General features: G+C 35.7%; 1 protein-coding gene across 4 annotated transcripts in view; it reads left to right on the top strand.

Moving 5' to 3' along the window:
* The window catches only part of Liprin-gamma (liprin protein kazrin), a 463,459-nt gene that overhangs the window by 159,695 nt on the left and 288,306 nt on the right, over positions 1-15,458 (top strand). For all 4 annotated transcript variants that reach the window (XM_085815044.1, XM_085815043.1, XM_085815045.1 and 1 more), the window contains exon 2: positions 6,284-8,164. In XM_085815044.1, the coding sequence (XP_085671170.1) occupies positions 6,284-8,164 (1,881 nt within the window). The remainder of the gene's footprint in view (positions 1-6,283; positions 8,165-15,458) is intronic.

Genomic DNA, 15,458 nt, shown 5'->3' on the forward strand with positions numbered 1-15,458 from the left:
TTGCTTCATCTTTTAAACGATAAATCATCCTTTACTTTAACTATGAATAGACGGCTGGCTGCATAGTTAATGCAATTTAATTTAATTTAACCTTTATATGCCATACTTTTTCTGTAGAATTAGCAACAATTTTCTCCTGAAAACATCCACGATTATTGTAAATTTACATACATCTTGGAACATAATTTTATAAGTAAATATCGTAGTTATTAATTAAATTTTCAATTTTATGACAAATTTTTCAATACGCTTACACTAATTATGGAAAGTGTAAATAAGAGAATTTTTGCCGCGTTTATTAAAGTAATAACGACGATAATTTTGGATATCGGTACTGGGTTTCTTTTATCTACTGATTTCTGGAGTGTTTCTTACAACTTTTTTGAAGTATGTGCTTATTGAGAAGTATTTTAACTATTTGTTCACCTATTTGACATGGAGCTTCATTTCCATTTATTTTGTGCTGTTCTAATGATGATGTCATAAGTGTTTTAGTCATTAGCCTAAAAATTATCTTGAAGAAATTAAGTTACGGAGGATGAGTCGGAAATATAGCCAGTGGCCGAGTCATTAAAAAGGACACTGAAAGCTTGTAAGTTGGCTCGTGTTCGAACTCAGGCAAACGGTTTGGCTGGTTGTTTTTCCTATATGTTACGTAAAAACGAGCCAGTTTCAATTAGCAGTCTTCCATATATGCATCGTTTCACTTCGGGTGATAGCCCTTATTTGTTTTTTCATGTTTAAATATCCTAACTGAACCTAACATTAAAATAAATCTAGTATGATGTAAAGAGAAAAAAAAGTCAGTTACGTTGCAATTTTTTTTTAGCCCATAAGGGCGTAAGCTATGAGGAAACTGTCTGTCGGAAGTTCTAAAGGTATGCTCTTTTTAAATATTTTAGCCCAAATGTTCTCGACGCGTATGTATGTCTGTAAAGGGGGGACGCCCATTTGGGCGTAATATAAAATCTGAAAACTTTCGGTTTTTTTTTTTTTTTTTTTTTTTAAATTTTGAACAAAGTTGCGTGTTTCAGTTCATATCATTAGCCAAGATGTCACTGAACATGCAGCAGCAAGTAACAGTTGCAGCCTTTGCGATTGCATACGAGAATGATTTTGAAGCCGTGAGACTGAAAATGTTGTTGTTGTTGCTTATGCTCACTTGTCTGACGAAGGCAGCCCAAAACCACGAAATTCCTAGTGGCAAGGAGCGCTAGATTATGTCTGCCCTTGGCAACAGCCTTGGGCACCTTTCAGGTGACAGTGCGATTTAGCTTAGTTCCGCCCACAATTTTGATGGAGAGCACCCCGGAGGGACGGTTCCGAAGGTCTCCCACCCCTCTCCCTTTGCACCAAACCACTCGAGAGGACTTTCCGTCTCGCCCCATATTTAGGGTGCCACCATGAGGTTCCAGCACTATACATTTATGCCTTCTCCGAGATTCGAACCCGGGCCCTTCGGCACGCCAGCTAGCGACGCTAACCGCTGTAGCGAGTGGGCGGCTGAAAATGTAATTGTTTTTTGTTGTTAATTAAACTTTGAAATAGATCGCTTTTGATGGTTGTTAATTCTTGCTGTCCTAGTGCTGAGTAATTAGGCCACACGCTAATATTTTGGTTTCTATAGTTTGGTTTATTAACACAATAATTTATTTACATTATATAAGCAGCCGTATGCTGAGAAATTGAAAAACACATTCCATTACACTCGCTTCGCGCTGTCACACTCTTACGTACTCTACTGACAGTGGGGCGTCTGTTTTACAGTGCCATCTATTGGCAGAATGCAAAACGCTAAACACGTAGAAACGAAAACCTTTAGAAAGGACGCAGCAATATCCTAAAAATTGTGGAAACGTTCCGAATGGAGGAACATCTGAGGCTATAAAATGACTCTGGTTGGTATTTATTCAGTTCTTAGTATTTCTTCAGTTTGAAGAGTTGATTTTCTTTGAGGCGCTTCCTCACTTCTCTTTGCCACAATACTGTCATAATACGATGGCTTACCTTATGCATAAACGTGGACTTACCTTATTCATAAAACTTATATCAGTCCTAAAACTGAGTGCCCTACAGGCCAAAGCTGTGAAGTTGCTGGTAGTTTATCTAGGCCTGGATTTTAACTGATTAAAGGGATAAATTATCTGAGGGCATTCATCGCATGAAATGTAATTCCAAGCCCCTTTCTTTCAGAATTGGTGGACTGTAAAAGTGCTCCTTTTCCACACTCTCTGCAGATACACCTAACGTGTTTTGGAATAATTGAATAGACAACTAGCCTTTGCTTTGTGAACAGTAAAAGGGAGAGAACTTCAAAACAAAAATCAACACAAATAAGCATAAATTTTGCAGTTTACTGGATCAGTTGTGCTTCCCGCTTCCACCCAAACAGAAAATAAATAAATACATTTTCGTATCTAAATATTATAGATCACAATATCAGAAACAAGTAGACAAACCATCTCGGACTACTAGCGAACAAACTGCTCTTTGAATTTAATAATATTTTTTTTTTTTTTTTTTAAATCTGAAAAGTTTCAGATTTTAATCGTCACCCAAAAAGGTTTGCTAAGGTTTTTTTACTCTTTCGACGAACTCGCAGTCTACCCCTCTTCTTTTGCACTCAGTCCTGCCAACTTTTTTTTTTTTTTTGTTAACTTTATTATTAAGCTTCATTTTCTTTGCACTTGCGTTACATACAATTCAACAGCAAAATTACAAGAATTTTAAAAGCAGCATAGCAGCATATGTGTAGCATTCCCGATGCAGTGTTAAAGTTTTGGCATACATTTTTCTATTTTTTTCAGCCTCTTCTGATTTCTTCATATCAACATCCAGTTTCCTTAGTAAGATGACTAGCAATTTTTTTTGTTTTTTATTTTTAACTTTTTACATTTAATTCGACAGTATAATCAGAAAATATTTAAAAACAGCATTTTCTTTTTAATTCCCGGTAGAATGTTAGAAGTTACCTTGCATATTTTAACATTCGTTATCTTGTTTTTTTAAAAAAAATTGGCTCTTGCGCAGCCAGCCGTTTAAAATAGTTCCTTTACAAAAGGAAAAAAGTGTATAATGATTTTAACGATTTCGGCTCCTGTAATTTCATAAAAATATTGAATACTTCTAATTAGGCATCTCATGATTTTCATACATGCAATATATAAATCAATCACATTAAAAAGTAAAAAAAAATTCTTAGGAGCTGTGTTTATTGCTTTCAAATCGCTTAGTTTTTTACTCCGTAAACTTCTAGATTAAATCTGAATTTCATAGATTTGTTACTTAAAACTGAAAGATTTACATTTACATCTTACATTTTTTCCAAATGGGAACAGTCTCGCGCGCTGGAGACAAAGATGTTTTGTTTCGAACAGTGTTGCCAATACTTGTTTCTAAATCGTTGAGTTTGTTAATCAGAAGTCCATTAAATTTTACAAAATGTGAAATATGTAATAAAACGAATTCAAAATTTAAATTTCGGGCTTCCAGGTGCCCATGTTCGGCTGGAGGACTACGTTATTCAAAACTGGATAATTCTAGGTACCATCGTTTTTTTCACAATGCGAGGAGCATACTGCATGCAAGTTCTTCATTATTTAATTTTTTTAAAAAATAATACAGGGCGATAATATTTGGTGGCATCAATTTAAAGAGTGATACATCGTTTATAATAAACGAGCTCAAAATCCTATTTTGAGATTAATATTTCCTTTTGGGTTAAATTTTTTTTTCTTTAAACAGCATTTCAGAATCTAATTTTCTGATTGAAGGAAAGCTGACGCTTTCAAATTCTTGTTCGAAAGCTGAGGAAAAATATATTGTTCTCTTGAAGCAGATGATTCTGTCATTCATTCTGGAATCAAAACATCTATGATGTTAACGAATTTTCTGGACAACTATAAGCAGCTGCCATTCTTCAAGGTCTTTTCTGTTCGAGTCTCTAACAAGAAGATTGTGCAGATTTGTAAAAATATATATTAATCAAATTTTTTGCATATTTTTAATGCAGGTATATAAAATAGGGAGTGATAATAAATTTACATATTAAAATAGCCAGCTTTAGTAATTTAAGTAAAAGTTCTGGACTGAAGGGGCATGCAACAACGAACCTTCTGGCAAAATCAGTCTTAGACTTTCGAAAATGTGTTTTCAGAAACACGTTTTCGAGAGTTCAAATTCCAGAATCTTTATATGTTGGTAAAAAATCAACAAACATTCTTCTCCATGCCGCTGCAGATTTCAGCTGTGTCTCCTCTTTTAATTTAACTTATTTGCCCAGTTATAACAAATATTTATATATTATGATATGTACTACAAAATGGCAAAATAATGAAACGCACAGCGATAAAATGAGTCCCCCACCAGTTAAATATTATGCAAAAGGCACAAAAATAAGTATAAAATTTGAATTAAAATAATGTAAAAATAAATAAATAGATTTATTAAAAACACATGCTTAATTGTACAAAATAAATAAATAATAATAATTAAAAAAAAAAAAAAAAAAAAAAAAAGAAGTCGTATGAATAGGAACATTTACGTTACGACAGCAGTTTAATGCTTTGACAATTCTTAATTTTGCAAATCAGCTTCATGTTTTTAATATAGAGTGGCTCACATTTGTTTTTGGACACTTGTTTTTTTTTTAAGTCCGAACAGTATGGAGAAATTTTGATAACTTCAAGAGAGTTGTACATCAACCACAAGCGAAGATTTAGGGCTATTTGCTTAGGACCCTTATCCTGATAGAACTTGAATATATTTAGCATTTTAAGTTTTCTTGCGGATACTTTCATTTTTTTCACTAAAAATATTTATGTAATTACTCTAACCCATATTATTTTCGGTAGTTTTTCTATAATATTTCACATTATAAAGGCAGCAAAACTGTTCCAAACCATTATGTTATTAAAGAAAACAGACGCCTATTGTTGATTGGTCCAGGAGACGTGTCCTCTTGTCCAACATAAACGGTCACCTCTGTGTTCTCGAGTCAAGGGGACACAAACAACTGGTCGTCTTGCATACAGAACTGTATTGTGCAGGCGTCTACGCACTGTAGTGTCCGAGATTCTTGTTCCTATTGCCAATAAATGATCTTCCATGAGCTGAGGCTCAGTAATGTTACTCTTTCTTCGAACCAAAAGAGCTAAGTAACGGTCTTCCGCTGGTGCTGTAACTCTAGGTCTGCCTGGAATATGTCTTCTAGCCACAGAATCCTCGGATTCAAATTGATTCCATAGTCGGTGGACAACACTACGAGAGACATTGAGACGTCTAGCAACATCAACTTGTGATAGCCTCATTTCTATCCATCCGATCGCCCGCCACCTCAACGAAAAGGGCAAGAGACTTCTCCTGGACATCGATAGACACTAGATAGACATCCTAGATATTGTCCACGAAACTGTGATAACAAATGAAGATCAACCCTCGTGAACAAAAATTACAATTTTTGCATTTTTCTCCACTCCTATATAAGTATTCATTTCTGTAAACTAAAAGTTGTAGCTGTTTTTGTTGCATATATTTTCGTAAGCTTCGTTATTATCATATATACGTTATAATATTAATAGTAAATATGAGCTATTTTCCTTGCAAAGCGAGCTGCAGTCAATGTAATTCTTTATGTTTCCTAAGAATGAATTATTTGAATTTCATGTTTAATTTACAAGTGGTATTTAAATGGCTGTTTTGGAATTTTCATCTGTAACTACATATACAAAAGCGTTTTTCTTAAATAAAATGTTTGCATGCCAATAAAAATTAAGTTTTATCGGTACTTTCTGATTTCCGCACGGTTTTCAATGTACGCTAGAATTTACACATGAAATCGTAGCAATCCATGCATAGCCCATACGTACTTGAGTGCACCTAGATTTCTAGCTTTGTATTTGATTGCTTAATTTAATTATTTTGCTGAACAGTATGCATCAGCATTAAAAATGTAAATACTGTAATGTAGACTTGTTTTGTCTCATAAATTTCTCCCGTTTCTTATAAAATGCTTCCTTTCAGTATTATTTCTGTCTATAAAATTGCCTATGAACCATAAAGGCAGTCAAGCAAAATATTTTCTGCCTGTATAACAAAGTCCCCAATAATTTGCGAACATTTCGGGAGGGGAGATGAGTGCGGATAATCAGAAAGTATTGCTATCTTTTTCAAAATATTAGTGTTATTGCTGTATTTAAAATTCTATATTCAGTATCGTAAAACATATTTTCTTTAGTATTACTGTTGCAATAAATGTAAATTAATGTATTATTCTCTTTTTCAGCAATCCAGTCTTTGGACTCGCTGAATGAACAAATAGTTCAGTTTCTCCTCACTTCCCAATCGGATGGCAACTTGAACGAGGATCCCGCCACAGCGGCTAGATGGAGTTACCAATGCCATTACTCCATGGTTCTGATGCGGCGCCTGCTGCTCGAGGCCCAATGCAAGTTTCGGAAAATGATGTCCGACAACAAGGCTTTGGCCTCCAGAATCGATCAGGACATCCAGTCTGCTCACCTCCAAGTGTCCGCGCTGCGGGCTGAGCTCGCGGACACAAACCAAAGGATCAGGGACATCTGCTCCGCATCTGAAACTTCGGGTATGGCGGGGAATGTGATTACGACCTGCATGCCACCTACTTCAACGACCAACACGGCGGTGAGCAGCACGGCTGATGGACAGTGGACGAAGGAGGTGAAACCAGGTCAACCTGTCACTCGCGCCGATTCCGTTGCTGCTATCTCTCGCGTGTCTTCAGCTTCTCCCCCTATTGCCGATAAAGGTGGTACAAAAACTGTGTCTGATAGGGTTCATCCTGCTGATCAAACGCACTATCTAACCGTCACTCAAAGTCCGAAATCGCTTGCAGGTTCAAAGGCTACTGAGCAAAAGACGAACGTTGAGAATGGCCCTTCGCCAGACCAAGTTACCAAAAACAAATATGGTGATTTAACTTCTAAGGAACAAAATGTTAAAGTGACTAATAGTCCAGCTAAAAGAAATTTATCTGCGGTTAGTCCTGAAAAACAACATTTACTTCATAAGCAAACATCCAAAGAAAATATAACTCCTACTCATCAGTTGAGAAAGGATTCGAAGGATAAACCGGATAGTTTGACAGAAAGCTCTGAAGCTAGTGAGGAAACAAATCTCTCCAAACATAGAAGTCACCGTCGCGAGAGGAGATCACTCAAAGGAAGTGATGTTCAAAAATCTCTCCTAAACGATTTGAAATGTCAGCAGGTAAATGGAAAGCAACTTGATGGTTTTAAGACAGAACTTCAAAGATCAGAATCAGACGGAAATCAGAATTCAGCACCGGAGTGTGATCTTAGCCTAAGTGGCTCTCCATTTAAGGAAGACAGCACGAAGGTATCTCAGGAAAAGTCGTCTACTTTGGGAAGTTCTACTCAAACAGGAGCCAAAGAGCTAACTGTAGAGGAGTCTAAAGCCGAAGACTTTAGCCTTGATATTCACAGGAGTAGTCCTCCAGTGAAGGATGATTCCAACGCACATTCTTTTTCGTTTCATAAAAGCTCAACAAATGGCTGTTCTCAGAAAGACTTACATGACGGTCATAGGTACAAAGCGAAGACAAAAAGTGATCCATTAGACAAACGACGTGATAAATGTGCTCAAGAATATTCTGTGCTTTCAAGTCCTAGCTCTGTGATGAAACATAAAGCAGGAGCTTCCAGGGGTATTTGTAGCTGGGAGGAGAGACGTTTTGAATGCCAAGAGCTTTCACCTGCGAGCGCCTGGTACAAAACCCAAGATAATTCCTCGAGTGTGAGTGGTAAAAGTGTACTCGACGAATCCTCTTCGAAAGAGGAAACTTCAGATAGCCAGGATGGATTGCCTTCTGAATTCTGTGATCGAATGGGGGTGAGAAATGAGGAGCAAGGTCGATATGTTGTGTTCGATTCGAAAGATATTAGGCGACCATGTCGCCAATGGCGTACGGCATTGAGTGAAAGCTATAGGGACCAGCAGATTTCGGATTCGTGGAAAAGTAGTTTGTGTGATACGACTGAAAAAAGTGATCCGAAACTATCCGACAAGCGACAAACTCCTGAAAAAGATGACCAAGTCTCCAGCAATCTCATTCAAGAAAGTTCCTATTTCAGGAAATCAACAAATTCGGATTACTCTAGTTACAATAGTAAGTTATTATTTCTCCTCTATTTTAAAACATTCAGGTGTATATTTTTTGAATGATTCTACCCACGCATACTTTAGAACCCTCTTAAACAAACGCACCAAGAAGAAGTTACCCGAAAGAGGGCAGGGAATTCGGTAGATGTGATAAATATGTATGGGAAAAGAAGCATAATTTCAGAGGAATTGAATCTTTATTCAGGCGATACATTTACATACAGATAATAAATCAATAAAATGTTTGTACATCTCTTGCCCTAATAAAGGCTTTTATTCGGCTTGGCACTGACTTCCATGCCCAGAGATGCTGCATTGGCAAGACATCTGGCAATTTAACTGGCTAGGAAAGTATTTAACAAGCATGAAGGCAATTAGCAAAAATGCTTGCCGTATTGTCATATTGAAATGTTAATATCGCCTCGAAAGGAAGGGAAAAACAGGGTGTAAAATATCGTCGACATACCACCATGCTGTAAGGGTGTTACGGATGATAACCCAAGCAGTCCAATTATCAAATGAAATAGCACCCAAGACTATGTTCCTTTTCTTGGCCTTGTTGACGTGCTACAGTTAGTTTAGTGTTTTGGGCGTCTCTAAACACGTCTTCGTTGGCCGTTGCCGCTCAATACAAAGCAGGACTAATCGCTGAAGAAAATTTGACTCCGTAATGAGATTCGAGTTCGAACGAATCCGGTATTGCTGCAAATGCGCTTCTCGATGTGCACAGGCAATAGACATCATGAACACAGACTGTATTTTATGAGTCGCCTATCAATAGTCATTGGAGCCACTGGTGTTTTGATTACACATTGGATAACTGGTAATGAAAAATCTGGCTTTGCGAGATGGTATACCTTCTTGACGCTATATTCATCCATCGTCCAAACTTTCTTGCCATTCTCGTCGAATGACTACATCGCTCCCACACAGATATGAAGCTATCTTTCTTTTCTACCACACTGTTTCTATTAAGCGATTGCAGGTCCTCGGTCAACTAGTAACATACGCCTATATTGTGATGGAACCCATTTGGCAAAGCTTTGGTACAGTCGAAAATTAAAGTTATGCCCTAAATTTGAAATTTCTTCTCTGTACCATATACTCTTCGGATGCCAGGTACCGATACTCAATAATTCAAACTGTTCATTCACTGACCGCCAAAATTTAATGATTTGTATGTTCGATCGATAGGTATTGGCAAGCCAAATTTCTTTGCAATCGGATAACTCCTTTTTGGTGCTTCTCCCTTCCCCCATCTTAGAGTGTAATAAATAACTAATAAATTGTTTAACTAATAACTAATTAATAAATAATATTATTTTTTAGTACAAATTATTTGATAATAGAATAAATAAGTAATGTGCCATGTTCTTTTTTTTTTCCTATGATTCAGCCAAGGTTGTTTGCAAATGATGGAAATCTTTATTGTAATTGTAAAAGAAGTAGGTCAAATAAAGTAAGGCTCGTAATCCATATTATCTGAAGAAAAGATATAAGATTTTTACTATTATATCCCTTTAGAAACATGCAGTGTAGGAATCATATGTCTTCCGTCTAACATTAGTTTTTCCCATCTGCACGTTAATTCACTTCGTACCATGTCTATATCCAGCGTTTCTTTTGTAACAGTAACATCGACATTTCTGTATTTTTGATATTAGATGTCGTAAGAGCGTAAGCGTAATTTTTGATTCCCCACAGGAAGAAAAACCAAATATATATATTTCAATTAATAAATATTGGAAACCATTTCAGTTTCAACTCCATCGAACGATCGACGCTGTTTCTTCAGCAATGTTCAGTTCATCAATATGCTATAGGGAAAAAAAGAACTCTTCTTAAGTTTCTTCTTTTAGATTTTATGAGAATAATTTTGATATTTGTCTCCTTTTAAAATAAATTGTTAAATTCATCCCATAATTTAAAAACATACTATATTATTTATTATAAATAAAATTTTGAACTGTTTCGAAATATGGTACAGTAAACCCTAAGTTCTAAATGGTTTTGGTCTTCATTGGAGGTGGTCATCTTATAGAGATATTGTTAAATACCTACGTTTATTAACTTTCTCGAAAATACTGGTCCTTTTTATTAGAAGTTGCTGTCTAAAGAGAACTTGCCTTGAGTGGATTTACTGTATCTAGCGCTTCTTTTAAGTGAGTTTTCTTTCCCCCTGAAGATTAAAGAAAATTTATTGCCGCTAAATTCAATTAATTGGAATAAAAATGCATCAAAGTAAAATTTCGAATTAGAGGAAGAGGGCCAACTTAATTCGGCATTGATTGCTTTATTTGTCTAATTAGATAAAGTCCAATTTATTGAAAATGGGATAGTTCGGATTGAGAATAAGGTGTTTGAGTCGCGTAGTTTCAGACGGTTCTATTTGTCAGATACAGTGAACGGTAATATTTCCATGCTGCCGTAACTATAGTGGTTTCCTGATTTGTAACTGTTAGCGCGTTTCTTGGTTAATTATGATTTTAAATTGATGATAAATTTATAAGCATTAGTAAATATAAAAGCTGTAATCAAAAGAATCGTTAGGACCACCAGCGGCCGAGTGGTAAAGTTGTTAAACACTGGTACTTTGGTTCGAGGTTCGAATCTCGCTGAAATGCATGAGCGTTTTCGTGGATTTTCCCATGCTTAACGTGTATACGAGCCAGTTTCCCTTAAAAAATTTTCCACGAAGGCATCCCTTCCCTCTTAGGCAGATAGCCTTATTGTGCTTTTCCATAACCTAATAAACCAACCAAAAGAATCGTTTGGCGAAAAGTACGTTCGCCAAGCGTTATCTGCTTTTAAAGGATTTCTAATCTGGTAGCCTCTAATTAAAAGTGAATGACTCCATATGTCAATTTACTGCAATCAGACTGTTTCGTTTAACTTGGATATATTTTTTTCGAGTATCTTTCTTCTTAAAACCCGTACGCATATTTTATGTAACTTAAGATTTTAACTGTCTCAATAGTAGGATTTCTTTTTCGAATTTTATTGTTCTTTTTTCATTCTTTAATTCCAATACTGTCATCTATAACCAATAATTTACATATGCCCCTTTTTCTAATCTGTTTACTATCGAATTAGATGCCTTGTAAAAATTCATTCTGATTTGTTGAGAATTGATAGTTTTCCCTAGCTTCTGACTCAAAAGTAAATTTCAAGCTTAGTGATGGAAGTTTGATTAGTAAATTTTAGATTTAAAATACTGTAATATAAGTAGCCCAGTTACAGGATTTCAGCATCAGCTGCTTGTAACGATTGTTCTAAATTTTGAACTACTTATTTTTAATTTTTTCTGCCTTGCCGTTTCTGATTTCGTTTCTACGAGAATTAAATTAACTAATTCAAAGAAGAGATTAGGTGCGAGTATATGAGGTGTATTCAAAAAATTCCAAGAATGATATAAAATATGTTTTTATGCATGACTCAAAATTATTTTATAGGGTCACCTGTAAAATGTTACGCTTTTTCAGCGTAGGGCTGTAGAAAGATATCTGCTGAATCCTCTTTTGAAATGCTATTCAAGTTCTTGTATCACTTTGTTAGATAGCATCGACATCTTTGAAACGACAACTTGTTAAAATCCGCTTAATCCGAGAATAGACAGAAATGATATGGAGGATGTTGCGAGGCACATTATGGCTGCATAGCGTGAAGTATTATTATGAAGTAATCTGTCTAGCCTTTCACATTTTGGTTCAGCCTTCTGATGCGTTCTGCTAACATTTTCATTATTTTAAATAAAACATTGTTGTTATTAGATTTTTTACATGCAAAGTCTTTTAGATAAGGAATTTTTATTAAAAAAATGATCAGCATATACAGCGTGATCATAAAAAAATTCCCTAACATATGAACCCCTGGCCGCCTATCCGCTCAGAGCCAATTAAAATAATAATCGAATTATTTGAAGGTATGTGCTCGAGACTGTGCTGATTAAAATCAGCAGAGCTCTACGGTTACAGTGAAAAAATTTCGAAGTTTTCGAATGGCAACACCCACTTTTTTGTTTTTGCACAAACTGATCAGCACATCGAAATAACATTCATAGCTTTGGAGCATTGTAAATGACTAATGACAATAAAAGAGAGGAGAGAGAAAAAAACATTTATTGACTTTTATGTGATTATAGCAAAGCTTCGAGGGCTATTTGCCTAAGGGAAGGAATGCATTCGTGGAGGACTGTCTAAGCGAAACTGTCTCGTATACACGTTACACACGGAGAGAACCACGAAAATGTCCATGCAGGCAGCCCGTTTGCAGGATTCGGACCTTGGAGGGATCTATCAGTGTTCAACGGCTTTACTACTCGGCTGCTAAACTTTTGTTGGAATTACAAGTTTTCAACGAATTGGCTTTCGCTCTGCTTGCTGAAGATTGTTGATAGCTATGACGGACAAAGCATCGTAAGAGGAAACTGCATAATTTCACGTCTTATGACATCTTTCAATTCTGACAAATCTCATGGATTTTGTGTATACGCCTTAGATATCAGATAACCCCAGGACCAGATATTCATCGGAGCGAGGTCGAGGGAACTTTTCCGAGCACACATGGCCACGTGCAGAGGACCACCGTCTTGCATCCGTACAATATCATAAACGACATTTCGCTGCTGCAATTTTGGAATCACGTAACTCTGCAACATTGTTGTACATCGAGCGCTTGTGATGGAGCACGTTTTCTTACTTGTAGAAGTGATCTCTTCGAACAGGAGGACATTGGTTCTTTACAATGCTCTTCTTTGCAAATGTTTTACACCGTCAATTTTCATCATACGCGTATCGTTCCAACGCCATTAATGGTTTTTCAGTTCGCTGATCAATCAATATGCGCTGCAAAAAAGTGCGTTTTTTTCATTCGAAATTTCGAAATATTTTCAGTGTCACCATAACTAGAAGAGCTCTATTATTTTAAACCTTAACAATCTCGAGCGCATAACAGTATCTGAAATTTCATTTCGATTGGTTGAGCGGATAAGGCCGCTAAAAGTTCATATATCATAGAAGTTTTTTATGACAATGCTGTACATTTAGAGCATTCAGTCTTGCTTTTTTCTCTGCAGAAGACAAAAGTGTCTACCATTTCATGATTGTATTGTAGGCATCAACTCTCAACTTCAGCAACTGGTCTCAGATTGGCGGCCCATGGGCCACATGCAGTCCCTAAAGAAATTTTATGCGCCCGCGAATACATTTCGATTCTGTAGTTGTTGCAAATACAGTGTTAAAAAGATTTCATGATTTTAATTATTTGAAGTCGGAGTTTACATTATTTTCATTGCCATTAAAAATAAACATGAATTACGTACCAGAAAATTTATAAATTGACTTAATTGATTTCAAATATAATATAAATTTTGTTAAAAGATACGAGGTTACAGATCTGTTTAATTTATTTTCATTGCCATCAAAAACGAACATGAATTACTTACCAGAAAATTTATAAACTGAATTAATTAATTTCGAATATAATGTAAAGCTTATTCAAAGATACGAGGTTACAGATCTGGTTTAACTTATTCGTAGCTGTTAAAATGTAAGTACAGTCAGTTACAAATTTTTGCGCTAAGAATAATTGCTTTATTTTTGCACTAAGAATAATTGCTTTATTTAATGATACATTTGCATGTCATCAGATTTTTTTTCCTCGCTGTTAAAAATGAATAAGAAAAGAGTGACCGAGAACCGAGTGATATAATCTGCGATGAAGATAATTTCTAGCAATTTTTTATTTAGGCACAATTTGAGTCGTAGAATCGAAATATGGAAAAACATGCCATTTCAGAAAAATTCCGATTTTGTTTCAAAATACCTATCTTAGAATAATGTTGTATATAAACCTAATATATATCCTAAATCGCGCTTTCGAGGCATGAAAAACGCAATTTAAATTTCGTCAATTAGCCCAAGTAGATCGGGAGATATATAGTAGTCCCTTTTTATTTATTTATTTATTTTGCGCAGTGTACATATATATGCACTTTTGTAATGCCGATTTAAAAAAAAGAGAGATTCACAATTAGATGTTATAATAGGCCTTTGTATAAAATTTCAACGTTTTACAGCTGTTAATCATTTTCAAGTTATGGGAGATACATACATACGCACAGACATTTGGAATCTATTTTGGAATAAGAGTCCTTTATTCTGTCCACATGCACATACATCACGCAGAAAAGTGGTCAAAATAGATGCGGTAACTGTCAAAATAGATTCCGTTGAAATCTGATAACCGGAATTTTTCGCGATTATAGTTCTTCCTCTACTTCGTATAAGGATGTTAAAGAAGATAAGTTTGTTGCTGGTCTATGGAAAAATTACTATCGCTCTGTCTAGTGAGGCGCGAGGTGGATATTTGGAATAAGTACAGTGATAATAAAAGCTGTCATAAGCCTGTATAGCTTCCTTTCTTCCTTTCTAATGGGTTTATTCTTCTATTATTTACAGTTTCTCTTCGCATTTTGAATACTGTCTTAAGTTGGTAGCCTTACAGAAAAATTATTAGGTATGGCGTATAGTAAATAGATGCACTGCATAATCAAATAAACTTATTTTATCAGTTTCCTGAATGTACAGGTTGACGGTAATTTTCGGTTAATGGTCATAATATGCAGATTCCTTTTTTTAGTCGAAAGGGGCTTTATTCCTGAAGGACTATTGTTTTCGTTTTGCGATTTTGCGTCGATTCACTACAAACGGCGAATCACTTTTCAGACTGTTGCCACAAAGTATTATCGCCCTGTGTTATATTTAAGGAAATTAAATAATGAAAAATCTGCATAAGGTTATGTATATTTTTCGCATTGTGATAAAACAACGGTACATAGAGCCATCGAATTTTGAATGACGTAATCCTGCTACGAATATGGGCATGTGGAAGACCAAATTTGAAATTTGGAATTTTTTTATGATCGATTTCCTATTTTGTAAATGGATTTTAGATGGCTATCAGTGTATATCTAACAAACTCTGAATGAATATTTTGTTATGCCCTGCTTGATAATTGCTAAAGAGCGACCACTTTATGCAAAATAGCGTTCTCGACAGCCGACCAAATAACACTAAAATCAAGTGCAGAGGGCGGGGTGGAACAGGACCCGTTATCGATATAAAAGGCCGTGCACACAAGCTCTTCATTCATCCGAAAATTTATGTTGTTAGATGTTTGACCAAAAGAGCGCCGTGCGTTGTTGAACGTACTATTTCTGTGAAATTCAGTGTGATGTTGCAATAATTAAGTGAAAAATGTCTTCAAGACATCATTTTAGTGATTAGTATCGTGGACGAGCA

Source organism: Stegodyphus dumicola, chromosome 4 (assembly GCF_044657685.1).
Source record: "Stegodyphus dumicola isolate Sdum_Otavi_A_Nest chromosome 4, ASM4465768v1".
Taxonomy (NCBI): domain Eukaryota; kingdom Metazoa; phylum Arthropoda; class Arachnida; order Araneae; family Eresidae; genus Stegodyphus; species Stegodyphus dumicola.